Below are 13,138 nucleotides of genomic sequence, written 5' to 3' on the forward strand. Positions count from 1 at the left end.
GGCCTTTAAAGCACCTGTTGTGAGAGTAGCGTATGTGTGTGCACCTTTAAGAGTGGCAGTATGTGGGGTGAGTAAGATTATATTATATTTGATAGCACTTTATTGATCCCCGAGGGGAAATGAGATTTTCAGCACAATCCCATTCAAGATCAGGCAAAACATTACAGGGAGACAGAAAAAGGATCGCTGATGGGTCAGCCAGAAAGTCCAGTGTCCCTTTCCAAAAAAAAAGGTGAGAAACAGGTATATGTAGGGGTTGGGGGAAGTAAAAAAATATTCAGTCAAAGGCTGGACTGCAGGGCGGGGGTCCAGACTGAGGCCAAGGAAAAAAATCTCATAGCCATTGCACACATAAAGACGTTAATCAATAAAACTTGCGACAGAGGGGAGGGTGAGGGGCCACAAAGGCCAGTCGCTGCTCCGTCCATTGCCCCAAGGGAAATAAGCAGTGGCAGAGGCGGGGGGGGGGGGGGTGTGTGTGTGTGTGTGTGTGTGTGTGTGTGTGTGTGTGTGTGTGTGTGTGTGTGTGTGTGTGTGTGTGTGTGTGTCCATAGGCCGGGAGTCGCTCTACAGGCAGTGCAAGCAAAGTTCAACTCCCAGGTGTTGTTGAGGAGGGAGGGAGGGTAGTCAGAGTGTCCCTCGCTGAGGTGTCCTTCGGGGATGTTTCCCAACAGCCTTTCTTCTGTTTTTGAGCAGCGTCAAGGCCATGTGATGGAGTCAGATTGTAAATTAGGAATGTTGTTTTCCAAGCGAGCAGAGATTTTCATGGCCTGTCTTCTCTAAGCGTCCATGCCAGCTCTCAATCCAATTTTTTCCAATCCAGCAAGCCTCTCTATGATGTGATCCATCTTGCCATTTAGTTCAGAAATCGCCACAGTCTGTGATCCCACAGCTCGACCCATGCCGTCCATTGTGACGGGCAGCCTTTGTAAGTGAGTGGGCGAGTAAGGAGAGGTAGTGGTATTATGTGCAGGAGTGTTAATAGCATGGTGGATGTCCGGTTGTGCCCTGTGGAAATAATAAATAAAGTGAGCAAGTTGTAACTAATCGACGGCCTCGTCCTTCCGACCAAAGAGCGGAGCTTTATGGACCCAGTGTTACCCCCGACAAAACATGGGCCCTGGAGGTAGTCACTGCCACACAGCGGCATTCAGATGAAAGAACGGTACCAGTACTTTTCAAAGGTGGTATAGTACTGATTTCAATTGATTAGTACCACAATACTTTATTAGTAGCAGTATACTGTACAACCCTACTACACACAGATACAGTACATAGAAAAAAGTGTGTTTTTGTTGTTTGTGTCTTGCAGACGTCCAGCAGCTGATCGGTTATCCAGAAGAAGTTTCCCCTCAGTTAGGGGGGAGCTCCACTTTGAAGCAGGAGACTCCACAACCACCCTGCATTAAAAAGGAAGAGGAGGAACTCTGCATCACTCAGGAGGGAGAGTGTCTTCTAGGACGAGAGAAAGCTGATTACACCAAGTTTCCACTGAGTATTCTCTCTGTGAAGACTGAAGATGATGAAGAGAAACCACAAGTAGACAACCTCTTAGCTCCACTATCAGATAGTGAGGCTGAAGACGAGGTTGAAGAACCTTTGAGCAGCGATAAAGACTGTGAGGGTGATATGAGGACTCACACTGACAACAAACACTCTGAATGCTCTACAAAGAAGAGAGGTAAAACATGTTTGAGCTGCTCAGTTTGTGCTGAAAGTTTTACTAAAAAGAGCCGTTTGACTCGACACATGAGAACACACACAGGTGAAAAACCATTTAATTGTTCAGTTTGTGGCAACAGCTTTTCTCAAAATAGCAATTTGACTCAACACATGAGAACACACACAGGTGAAAAACCATTTAATTGTTCAGTTTGTGGCAAAAGCTGTTCTGTTAAGAGTAATTTGACTGAACACATGAGAACACACACAGGTGAAAAACCCTTTAATTGTTCAGTTTGTGGCAAAAGCTGTTCTGTTAAGAGTAATTTGACTGAACACATGAGAACACACACAGGTGAAAAACCCTTTAATTGTTCAGTTTGTGGCAACAGCTTTTCTCAAAATAGCCATTTGACTCAACACATGAGAACACACACAGGAGAAAGACCATTTAATTGTTCAGTTTGTAGCAAAAGCTTTTCTCAAAATAGCTCTTTGACTCAACACATGAGAACACACACTGGTGAAAAACCATTTAATTGTTCAGTTTGTGGCAAAAGCTTTTCTGTTCAGAGAATATTGACTCGACACATGAGAACACACACAGGAGAAAGACCATTTAATTGTTCAGTTTGTGGTAAATACTTTCGTCAAAACAGCTCTTTGTGTCGACACATGAGAACACACACTGGAGAAAAAAACATTTAGTTGTTCAGTGTGCTGTAAAAGGTTCACACATAATGCAGACACAATAAAACACATAAGAACACACAAGATAAAATAACCAATTAGCTGTTTAGTTTGTGGTATGTAGCTCATATGTGGCGACATCCACCCTACCCAGGACCTCCTCACTGCTTCTTTCACAAATATCTGAGGTATTCATACAAACTTGGATTATTTGGAGCATAATCTTATCTACTCATGACCCCTTGTCTTCTCTGTATCTGAGACCTTCCTGAACAGTAAGATAGATGATGCTTCAAGTGCTTGGTTACTCCTTCTTCAGTCCAGGGACCTGGGGCCTCATGTGTCAAGTTTGTGCACCCTCAAAAACCTGCACTACGCCCTTTTTCACTGAAAAGTTGAGATGTATCAAAACTGATATTCTGATGCTGGGTAACTGTTTGCATAACCAAGTGCCAACTTTTACTCCTCAGACTGATTGATGTGCAAATCAGAGACATATGAACAATTAAAGGCCTACTGAAATGCGATGTTCTTATTTAAACGGGGATAGCAGGTCTATTCTATTTGTCAAACTTGATCATTTCGCGATATTGCCATATTTTTGCTGAAAGGATTTAGTAGAGAACATCGACGATAAAGTTCGCAACTTTTGGTCGCTGCTTGCCTGTACCGGAAGTAGCAGACGAGTAGCGTGACGTCACAGGTTGAGAACTCCTCACATCTGCACATTGTTTACAATCATGGCCACCAGCAGCGAGAGCGATTCGGACCGAGAAAGCGACAATTTCCCCTTTAATTTGAGCGAGGATGAAAGATTCGTGGATGAGGAAAGTGAGAGTGAAGGACTAGAGGGCAGTGGGAGCGATTCAGATAGGGAAGATGCTGTGAGAGGCGGGTGGGACCTGATATTCAGCTGGGAATGACTAAAACAGTAAATAAACACAAGACATATATATACTCTATTAGCCACAACACAACCAGGCTTATATTTAATATGCCACAAGTGAAATTCCGCATAACAAACACCTCCCCCCTCCCGTCCATATAACCCGCCAATACAACTCAAACACCTGCACAACACACTCAATCCCACAGCCCAGGATCTGTACAGGTCAGCCAGGGAGGGGAGGGGGCATCCGATGATCTTCTGGGCGGTGTTTACGAACCTCTGGAGCGCCGTTCTCTCTGCGGCCGTGCAGCTGCCGAACCACACGCAGATGCAGTAGGTCAGGATGCTCTCAATAGAGCACCGGTAGAAGGACACTAGCAGTTCCTGTGAGAGGTGGTTGTTCTCAGGAAGTGCAGTCTCTGGTGTGCCTTCTTGATGGTAGCCATGGTGTTGGTGCTCCATGTTAGGTCGTCGTCCAGGTGGACTCCCAGGAAGCGGAAGTCTGAGGCCCTCCTCATGCAGTCACCGCTGATGACCAGCTGCAGGATGTCCTTTTATTTCCTCCTGGAGTCTATGACCAGCTCCTTGGTCTTGGAGGTGTTCGGGGCCAGGTTGTTTACTGTGCACCACTCCGACAGCTTCTCCACCTCGTCCCGGTATGCAGCCTCGTCTCCCCCCGAGATGAGCCCCACTACGGTGGTGTCATCCGCAAATTTGATGACGGAGTTGCTGGAGTAGGCAGGTGTGCAGTCATACGTGTAGAGGGAGTAGAGTAGGGGGCTCAGCATGCAGCCTTGTAGAGCGCCGGTACTGAGGTATAGGCTCGATGACATGTGGTGGCACTGCACCCTCTGGGGCGGTTTGGATAAGAAGTCTTTAATCCACATGCAGATGGAGTTCGGTAGACCCAGGTCTGACAGTTAGGATACCAGTCTGTCAGGTATTATAATGTTAAATGCCGAACTATAATCCACAAAAAGCAGCTGCATGTAGCTCCCCCCGTCTCCAGCTGACCCAGAGAGGAGTGTAGGGCTGTGGCGATGGCGTCCTTTGTAGTCCTGTATGCTCTGTAGGCAAACTGGTGTGGGTCGAGCTTGGGAGGGAGGACTGGGATGATATGGGTCCGTACCAGCTTCTCCAATCACTTCATGGCTATAGGTGTAAGTGCAACTGGACGGTAGTCATTCAGGCAGCTGATGGAGTTCTTCTTCGGCACCGGGATTATTGTGGAGGTCTTTAGGCATGATGGGATGATGGCCTGAGAGAGGGACTGGGTTAAGATCTTAGTAAATACCCCAGCCAGCTGGTCTGCACAGTCCCTTAGTACCTGTCCCTGGGCCCGTAGCCTTCCTCGGTTTCACCGCCCTCAGCGTGCGCCTCACCTCATGCTCCTCCAGTATAAGGGTACGGCTGCTGTGGGTGTTAGGTGGGGGTGTTGTGACGGCCGCAGGTGCCTTTCTCTCGAATTGGGCGAAGAAGCCGTTTAGCTCCCCTGCTCGAGAGGCGTCAGCCGAGGGGTTGCTGGGTCTGAAGTTGGTCATGTGTTGTATTCCTTTCCATACCTCCTTGTTGATGTTGCTCTGAAGGTGGTCTTCCATTCTCCTCCTGTGCTCGGCTTTTGCCTCTCTGATACCTCTCTTCAGATTGGCTCTGGCAGCACTGTTGAGTGCCTGGTCCTGCGCTTTGAAGGCACTGTCTCTCTCTTTGAGTAGGCCCTGTACTTCTTTTGTTATCCAGAGCTTCCTGTTGGGGTAGACCCGGATGCACTTGTCCACTGTGACAGTGTCTATGCAGTGTTTGATGTACCCCGGGACCGCTTCTGTCTACTGTTCCAAGTCTGAGTTTTCAAAAACTGACCAGTCTGTTGTTTCAAAGCAGTCCTGCAGCTGTTCCATGGCTCCCTCCGGCCAGGTTTTGACCGTTATGGTTGTGATAGGAGCACTTCTCCTTATTGGTATGTAAGCTGGTAACAGGAGCAGGGACATGTGGTCAGACTTGCCTAGTTGAGGTAGTTGTTTGGCTCTATATCCATTTTTTATGTTGGAATAGACTTTGTCCAGTGTGTTAGCTCCCCTTGCAGCACACTTCACGTGTTGGTGTAGTTTAGGGAGCACCTTTTTTAGGTCGGCATGATTGAAATCCCCCGCTATGATGTGGACTGCGTCGGGATATTTGTTCTGTTGTGTACTGATTGTATCGCGCAGTAGAGCTAGCACCATGCTAGCGTTAGCATCGGGAGCTATATACACGTTAGTGATCAGGACAGCAGAGTGCTCCCTGGCTAGATGGAAGGGTCGGCATTTAACTAATATATATTCCAGATCTTGGGAACAATGGCTGTTTACTACCTTGGAATCTGAAGTCCAGTTGTTGTTTAGGTAGGTTAACAATCCACCCCCACGTCGCTTGCCGGTAGCCTCTGTGTTTCTGTCCTGCCTGTGTGTTGTGTGACGGTTAGCTCCATGCTAATGTCTGGGATTGAGGACGTTAGCCACGTTTCCGTAAACAATAGAGCGCAGCTATCCATCACAGTGTTTTGTGGTACACACAGCCTCACCTCGTCCATCTTATCCTCTTCACCATGAGGAGCGAGCGATCTCGATGTGAGAGCTGAAGATCCTGGCCAGATGAAGCCATCAGGACTACATCATCTGCAAAAAGCAGAGATCTAATCCTGCAGCCACCAAACCGGATCCCCTCAACGCCTAGACTGCGCCTAGAAATTCTGTCCGTAAAAGTTATGAACAGAATCTGTGACAAAGGGCAGCCTTGGCGGAGTCCAACCCTCACTGGAAACGTGTCTGACTTAATGCCCGCAATGCTGACCAAGCTCTGACACTGATCGTACAGGCAGCGGACCGCCACAATCAGACAGTCCGATACCCCATACTCTCTGAGCACTCCCCACAGGACTGCCCGAGGGACACGGTCGAATGCATTCTCCAAGTCCACAAAGCACATGTAGACTGGTTGCGCAAACTCCCATGCAGAATCGCTTCGAAGCCGCCCGGAAGTCGTTTTCCATGGCTTCCCAGAACTCCTCCCATGTCCGAGTTTTTGCCTCCGCGACCGCTGAAGCCGCACACCGCTTGGCCTGTCGGTACCTGTCTGCTGCCTCAAGATTCCTATGAGCCAAAAGAACCCGGTAGGACTCCTTCTTCAGCTTGACGGCATCCCTCACCACCAGTGTCCACCAACGGGTTCTAGGATTACCGCCACGACAGGCACCAACTACCTTGCGGCCACAGCTCCAATCAGCCGCCTCGACAATAGAGGTGCGGAACATGGTCCACTTGGACTCAATGTCCAGCACCTCCCTCGTGACTTGTTCAAAGTTCTTCCGAAGGTGGTAATTGAAATTGTCTCTGACAGGAGACTCTGCCAGACTTTCCCAGCAAACCCTCACAATGCGTTTGGGCCTGCCAGGTCTGTCCGGCATCCTCCCCCACTATCGCAGCCAACTCACCACCAGGTGGTGATCGATAGAAAACTCCGCCCCTCTCTTCACCCGAGTGTCCAAAACATGAGGCCGCAAATCCGATGGCACAACTACAAAGTCGATCATGGAACTGCGGCCTAGGGTGTCCTGGTGCCAAGTGCACAAATGGACACCCTTATGCTTGAACATGGTGTTTGTTATGGACAATCTGTGACGGGCACAAAAGTCCAATAACAAAACACCACTCTGTTTCAGATCCAGGCCGCCATTCTTCCCAATCACGCCTCTCCAGGTTTCACTGTCGTTGCCAAAATGAGCGTTGAAGTCCCCCAGTAGAACGAGGGAATCACCCGGGGGAGCACTCTCAAGTACTCCTCCGAGTGAATCCAAAAAGGGTGGGTACTTTGAGCTGCTGCTTGGCGCATAAGCGCAAACAACAGTCAGGACCCGTCCCCCCACCCGAAGGCGGAGGGAAGCTACCCTCTCGTCCACCGGGTTGAACTCCAACGTGCAGGCTCTGAGCCGGAGGGCAACAAGAATTGCCACCCCAGCCCGTCGCTTCTCACTGCTGGCAACGCCAGAGTGGAAGAGAGTCCAGCCCCTCTCGAGAGAACTGGTTCCAGAGCCCTTGCTGTGCGTCGAAGTGAGTCCGACTATATCTAGCCGGAACTTCTCCACCTCGCGCACTAGCTCAGGCTCCTTCCCCCCCAGCGAGGTGACGTTCCACGTCCCAAGAGCTAGCTTATGTAGCCGAGGATCGGACCTCCAAGTGCCCTGCCTTCGGCTGCCGCCCACCTCACATTGCACCCGACCTCTATGGCCCCTGTGGTGAGCCCATTGGAGGGGGGACCCACGTTGCCTCTTCGGGCTGTGCCCGGCCGGGCCCCATGGGGACAGGCCCGGCCACCAGGCACTCGCCATCGTGGCTCCAGAGGGGCACCCGGTGACCCGCGTCCGGGCGAGGGAAATCTGAGTCTCGGTTCTTGTATTTTCATAGAAGTCTTCGAACATAAATAACACCTAAATAAATTAATAAAACAAACAAGTACCAAACAGTATCAATAAAAGTGCATTTTAACACACACAAAATATTCTTAAAACACAATTGATGTGCCTGTTTTTTTTGAGAGTAGTGCAAATGTTGCAGTCCATGAAATTGCCATCTGAAAAGTGTTTGTGGTAATGAACCACAGCTGGAGAAAATGTAACTCTTCTTGGGGGGGAAGGTAAATGGACTTATTTTTTTTCGTGGTTTTGAGGTAAGGTGAGTATTTAGTCACATTTAACAAAGTCTCTGTACAGTTTGTCGTGTCGTCAAGTAACAGAAAAGAATGGACGTGTTCAAGTCGCGAGCAACGACTCGTTAGCAGCGTGTTTTGAAGACTAGCCTACAGTTGTTTGGTCGCTGTCTGATTTTTTAAATCAAAACAGAAGAGTTCTTCTTTCCTATTTTTGGCAAATGCCACTAACAAAAAAGTTAGTGAGCATTACTAAGCTAAGTTATTCATCGAGTCCATCAAGTTATTCGATAGATTTTTGAGTGGACATAACACCCACTATCTCTAAGGCCCCTTCTACACTAAGGTTATCCAGGGTATATCCCACCTAACCTTATCCTTGTCTACACACACACACAATGCCACCGTTTAAGACCCCCTCCCCCCTCCGTCCGTCCACCGGCGCAACGCGGCCTAGTACGCATGCGCGGGGAAAAATGCGCGCGTCATAGTCACCTCTGACCTGGAAGTGTATCCTTACCCTGTGTTTCAATGTAGACTATTGCCACATTTCTTTGAACAGTAAACCTTGCTTGCCTCACCATCAGCAGCTGTTAGACTATTGTAGTGAATCACACCTGAGCCATCATACACGAATCATATCTTTAATGGACGTGTGAAAGTAAACAATGTGATAAAGAACATTTTACAACAATCAATCTAGGGATATAGATATCTGGTCAGGACACTGTGCTTGTAGGCTCAACTTGGCGGTCGTACTTGACGGCCACAACCACTTCATGGCTTCACAATAGTTATGGATTACAAAACTCGACGTTGAGTAGTCACTCGACATACATCGCAGATAATAACTGATAGTCTGCTTTGCCAGTCCAAATGCATTCACTGTTTGTCGTAGTCTTGAGGAGTGTTAATAGCATGGTGGATGTCCGGTTGTGCCCTGTGGAAAAAATAAATAAAATGACCAACTTGTAACGAATCGACGGCCTCGTCCTTCCGACCAAAGAGCGGAGCGTTATGGACCCAGTGTTACCCCCGACAAAACATGGGCCCTGGAGGGAACGTCTCCCCTGCGCTCTTCGACCACGGTCTAGGAGCCCACAAACAGGAAAGGTGTAAAGCAACCCTCCCTGTTTAAAGTGTCACCTTTATTGTTCGTTTAAAAGCCCAAATACCTCCATATTGCACTTCACGCACCCTCTTTATTAACCAGTATAATTGTCCTTTGTTGCCTTTCTTCCTCTCCACCATGTTATTGCTTGTATGCACTTTGTGTGTGCGTTTTGACACACTCAACATCATGCGCCTCGGCTCTATAGTCACCGCCGCACAGCGGCATTCAGATGAAAGAACGGTATCGGTTCTTTTCAAAGGTGGTATAGTACCGATTTCAATTGATTAGTACTGTGATACTTTATTAGTAGCGGTATACTGTACAACCCTACTACACACACATACAGTACATAGAAGAAAGTGTGTTTTTGTTTGTTTGTGTCTTGCAGACGTCCAGCAGCTGATCGGTAATCCAGAAGAAGTTTCCCCTCAATTAGGGGGGAGCTCCACTTTGAAGGAGGAGACTCCACAACCACCCTGCATTAAAAAGGAAGAGGAGGAACTCTGCATCACTCAGGAGGGAGAGTGTCTTCTAGGACGAGAGGAAGCTGATTACACCAAGTTTCCACTGAGTATTCTCTCTGTGAAGACTGAAGATGATGAAGAGAAACCGCAAGTAGACAACCTCTTAGCTCCACTATCAGATAGTGAGGCTGAAGACGAGGTTGAAGAACCTTTGAGCAGCGATAAAGACTGTGAAGGTGATATGAGGACTCATACTGACAACAAACACTCTGAATGCTCTTCAAAGAAGAGAGGTAAAACATGTTTGAGCTGCTCAGTTTGTGCTGAAAGTTTCACTACAAAGTTCAATTTGACTCGGCACATGAGAACACACACAGGAGAAAAACCATTTAATTGTTCAGTTTGTAGCAAAAGCTTTAATCAAAATAGCTTGTTGAGTCGACACATGAGAACACACACAGGTGAAAAACCATTTAATTGTTCGGTTTGTGGCAAAAGTTTTTCTCAAAATAGCATGTTGACTCAGCACATGAGAAGACACACAGGTGAAAAACCTTTTGCTTGTTCAGCTTGTGGCAAAAGCTTTTCTCGAAATAGCTCTTTGACTCAACACATGAGAACACACACAGGAGAAAAAACATTTAATTGTTCAGTTTGTGGCAACAGCTTTTCTCAAAAAAGCTCTTTGACTCAACACATGAGAACACACACAGGAGAAAAACCATTTAATTGTTCAGTTTGTGGCAAAAGCTTTTCTCGAAATACCTCTTTGACTGAACACATGAGAACACACACAGGTGAAAAACCATTTAATTGTTCAGTTTGTGGCAAAAGCTTGTCTGTTAACAGATATTTGACTGAACACATGAGAACACACACAGGTGAAAAACCATTTAGCTGTTCAGTTTGTGGCAAAAGCTTTTCTTTTAAGGGTGGTTTGATAGATCACATGAGAACACACACTGATGAAAAACCATATAAGTGTTCAGTTTGTGGCAAAAGCTTTTCTGTTAAGAGAATATTGACTCAACACATGAGAACACACTGGAGAAAAAACATTTAGTTGGTCAGTGTGCTGTAAAAGGTTCGCACTTAATGCAGATGCAGTAAGTAACTCATGTCATGCTGATGATCTTGTAAACAACTTTAATTCCAAAATTGTGAATATCATAGATATCATTGCGCCTGCTACAGTTAAAACGATTTCTGGTAAGCAAAAGGCACCCTGGAGAAAATGTGCTGTTGTAACAGCCCAGAGAAGAGAGTGCAGGAAGGCTCAACGAATCTGGCGGAATACAAAACTTCATATTCACCATGACATCTATAAAGAGAGTCTCCAGGCCTACGATTTAGTCTTAAAAAGTTCTAGAGAAACATTCTTCTCCAATATCATAAACAGCAACGCTAATAAAGCCAAAACCCTATTCGCAACCGTTGACAGACTGACCAACCCCCCAACACAAATACCAGCCGAACTCCATTCCACGCAGAAATGCAATGAGTTTGCATTCTTTTATACTGATAAAATGGAAGGCATCAGAAGCGCCATCAATATCTCAAGCAAAAGAGTTGGATCACCAAAAGTAACAGCATTGATGGCAAGCTTTAATGCCATAGACTCTATAACTCTATTGGAAACGGTGACAGCTCTAAAGTCATCCACCTGCTGCCTTGATGTTTTACCTTCCAACTTCTTTAAGAATGTTTTTGACTGCCTATCAACAGGCGTATTGCAAATAGTTAATAATTCTATTCAATCAGGCAATTTCCCGAAGGCTTTCAAAACTGCAGTCATTAAACCTCTTCTAAAAAAGCAGAGCCTAGATGCCTCTGTTATCAACAACTACAGACCAATTTCAAATCTACCATTCATAAGTAAAATAATTGAGAAAGTTGTCCTCCAACAACTAAATCACTTCTTGGCTTCTACTGGCTGCCACAGCAACTTCCAGTTAGGATTTCGACCTCTTCATGGCACAGAGACGGCTCTTCTTAAAGTTATAAATGACATCCGTCTAAACACAGACTGGCAAAACTTCAGTATTAATGCTATTGGACCTCAGTGCTGCATTTGACACTGTCGACCACTCAAAATTTTGGACAGGTTGGAAAACTGGGTGGGGATCTCATGCACAGTTTTAAGCTGGTTCAAGTCATATCTACAAGATAGGAACTATTTTGTTTCCATTGGTGACTTTGTATCAGAACCAACGTGTGGAGTCCCCCAAGGTTCAATCTTGGGGCCGACTTTATTTAAAGGGGAACATTATCACTAGACCTATGTAAGCGTCAATATATACCTTGATGTTGCAGAAAAAAGACCATATATTTTTTTAACCGATTTCCGAACTCTAAATGGGTTGATTCTGGCGAATTAAACGCCTCTCGGAGCGATGACGTCACAACGTGACGTCACATCGGGAAGCAATCCGCCATTTTCTCAAACACCGAGTCAAATCAGCTCTGTTATTTTCCGTTTTTTCGACCGTTTTCCGTACCTTGGAGACATCACGCCTCGTCGGTGTGTTGTCGGAGGGTGTAACAACACGAACAGGGACGGATTCAAGTTGCACCAGTGGCCCAAAGATGCGAAAGTGGCAAGAAATTGGACGTTTGTTCCGCACACTTTACCGACGAAAGCTATGCTACGACAGAGATGGCAAGAATGTGTGGATATCCTGCGACACTCAAAGCAGATGCATTTCCAACGATAAAGTCAAAGAAATCTGCCGCCAGACCCCCATTGAATCTGCCGGAGTGTGTGAGCAATTCAGGGACAAAGGACCTCAGTGGCACGGCAAGTGATGGCGGCAGTTTGTTCCCGCAGACGAGCGAGCTAAACCCCCTGGATGGCTTGGCTCACATCGACCCTAGCTTCCCTGGCCTGCTGACATCAACTCCAAAACTGGACAGATCAGCTTTCAGGAAAAGAGCGCGGATGAGGGTATGTCTACAGAATATATTAATTGATGAATATTGGGCTGTCTGCACTCTCAAAGTGCATGTTGTTGCCAAATGTATTTCATATGCTGTAAACCTAGTTCATAGTTGTTAGTTTCCTTTAATGCCAAACAAACACATACCAACCGTTGGTTAGAAGGCGATCGCCGAATTCGTCCTCGCTTTCTCCCGTGTCGCTGGCTGTCGTGTTGTTTTCGTCGGTTTCGCTTGCATACGGTTCAAACCGATATGGCTCAATAGCTTCAGTTTCTTCTTCAATTTCGTTTTCGCTACCTGCCTCCACACTACAACCATCCGTTTCAATACATTCGTAATCTGTTGAATCGCTTAAGCCGCTGAAATCCGAGTCTGAATCCGAGCTAATGTCGCTATAGCTTGCTGTTCTTTCCGCCATGTTTGTTTGTGTTGGCTTCACTATGTGACGTCACAGGAAATGGAAGGGTGGTTAAAAATCAGGCACTTTGAAGCTTTTTTTAGGGATATTGCGTGATGGGTAAAAGTTTGAAAAAAACTTCGAAAAATATAATAAGCCACTGGGAACTGATTTTTAATGGTTTCAACCATTCTGAAATTGTGATAATGTTCCCCTTTAACATCTATATGCTCCCACTAGGACAAATCATTGCTATGCCGATGACACCCAAACCTATGTAGCGCTATCACCGACTATCGCCCCATAGA

At 46.5% G+C, this 13,138-nt stretch overlaps 1 protein-coding gene across 1 annotated transcript; it reads left to right on the plus strand.

Moving 5' to 3' along the window:
* Positions 1-900: 900 nt before the first annotated feature.
* Positions 901-11,430, plus strand: LOC133619385 (uncharacterized). Its single transcript, XM_072915270.1, has 3 exons — positions 901-928; positions 1,313-1,681; positions 9,421-11,430. The coding sequence occupies exons 1-3, from the start codon at positions 901-903 to the stop codon at positions 10,557-10,559; spliced, it is 1,536 nt and encodes a 511-aa protein (XP_072771371.1). The 3' UTR covers positions 10,560-11,430.
* The last annotated feature ends 1,708 nt before the right edge of the window (positions 11,431-13,138 follow it).

Source organism: Nerophis lumbriciformis, linkage group LG20, assembly GCF_033978685.3.
Source record: "Nerophis lumbriciformis linkage group LG20, RoL_Nlum_v2.1, whole genome shotgun sequence".
NCBI classification, from domain to species: domain Eukaryota; kingdom Metazoa; phylum Chordata; class Actinopteri; order Syngnathiformes; family Syngnathidae; genus Nerophis; species Nerophis lumbriciformis.

What these genes read in the sequence shown, in the direction of transcription:
- LOC133619385 (XM_072915270.1), top strand. Translation starts at nt 901, where the DNA reads ATGCCGTCCATTGTGACGGGCAGCCTTT. An exon ending in CATTGTGACGGGCAGCCTTT is followed by an intron (nt 929 to 1,312) that starts GTAAGTGAGTGG and finishes TGTGTCTTGCAG; the next exon opens with ACGTCCAGCAGCTGATCGGT. An exon ending in ATGCTCTACAAAGAAGAGAG is followed by an intron (nt 1,682 to 9,420) that starts GTAAAACATGTT and finishes TGTGTCTTGCAG; the next exon opens with ACGTCCAGCAGCTGATCGGT.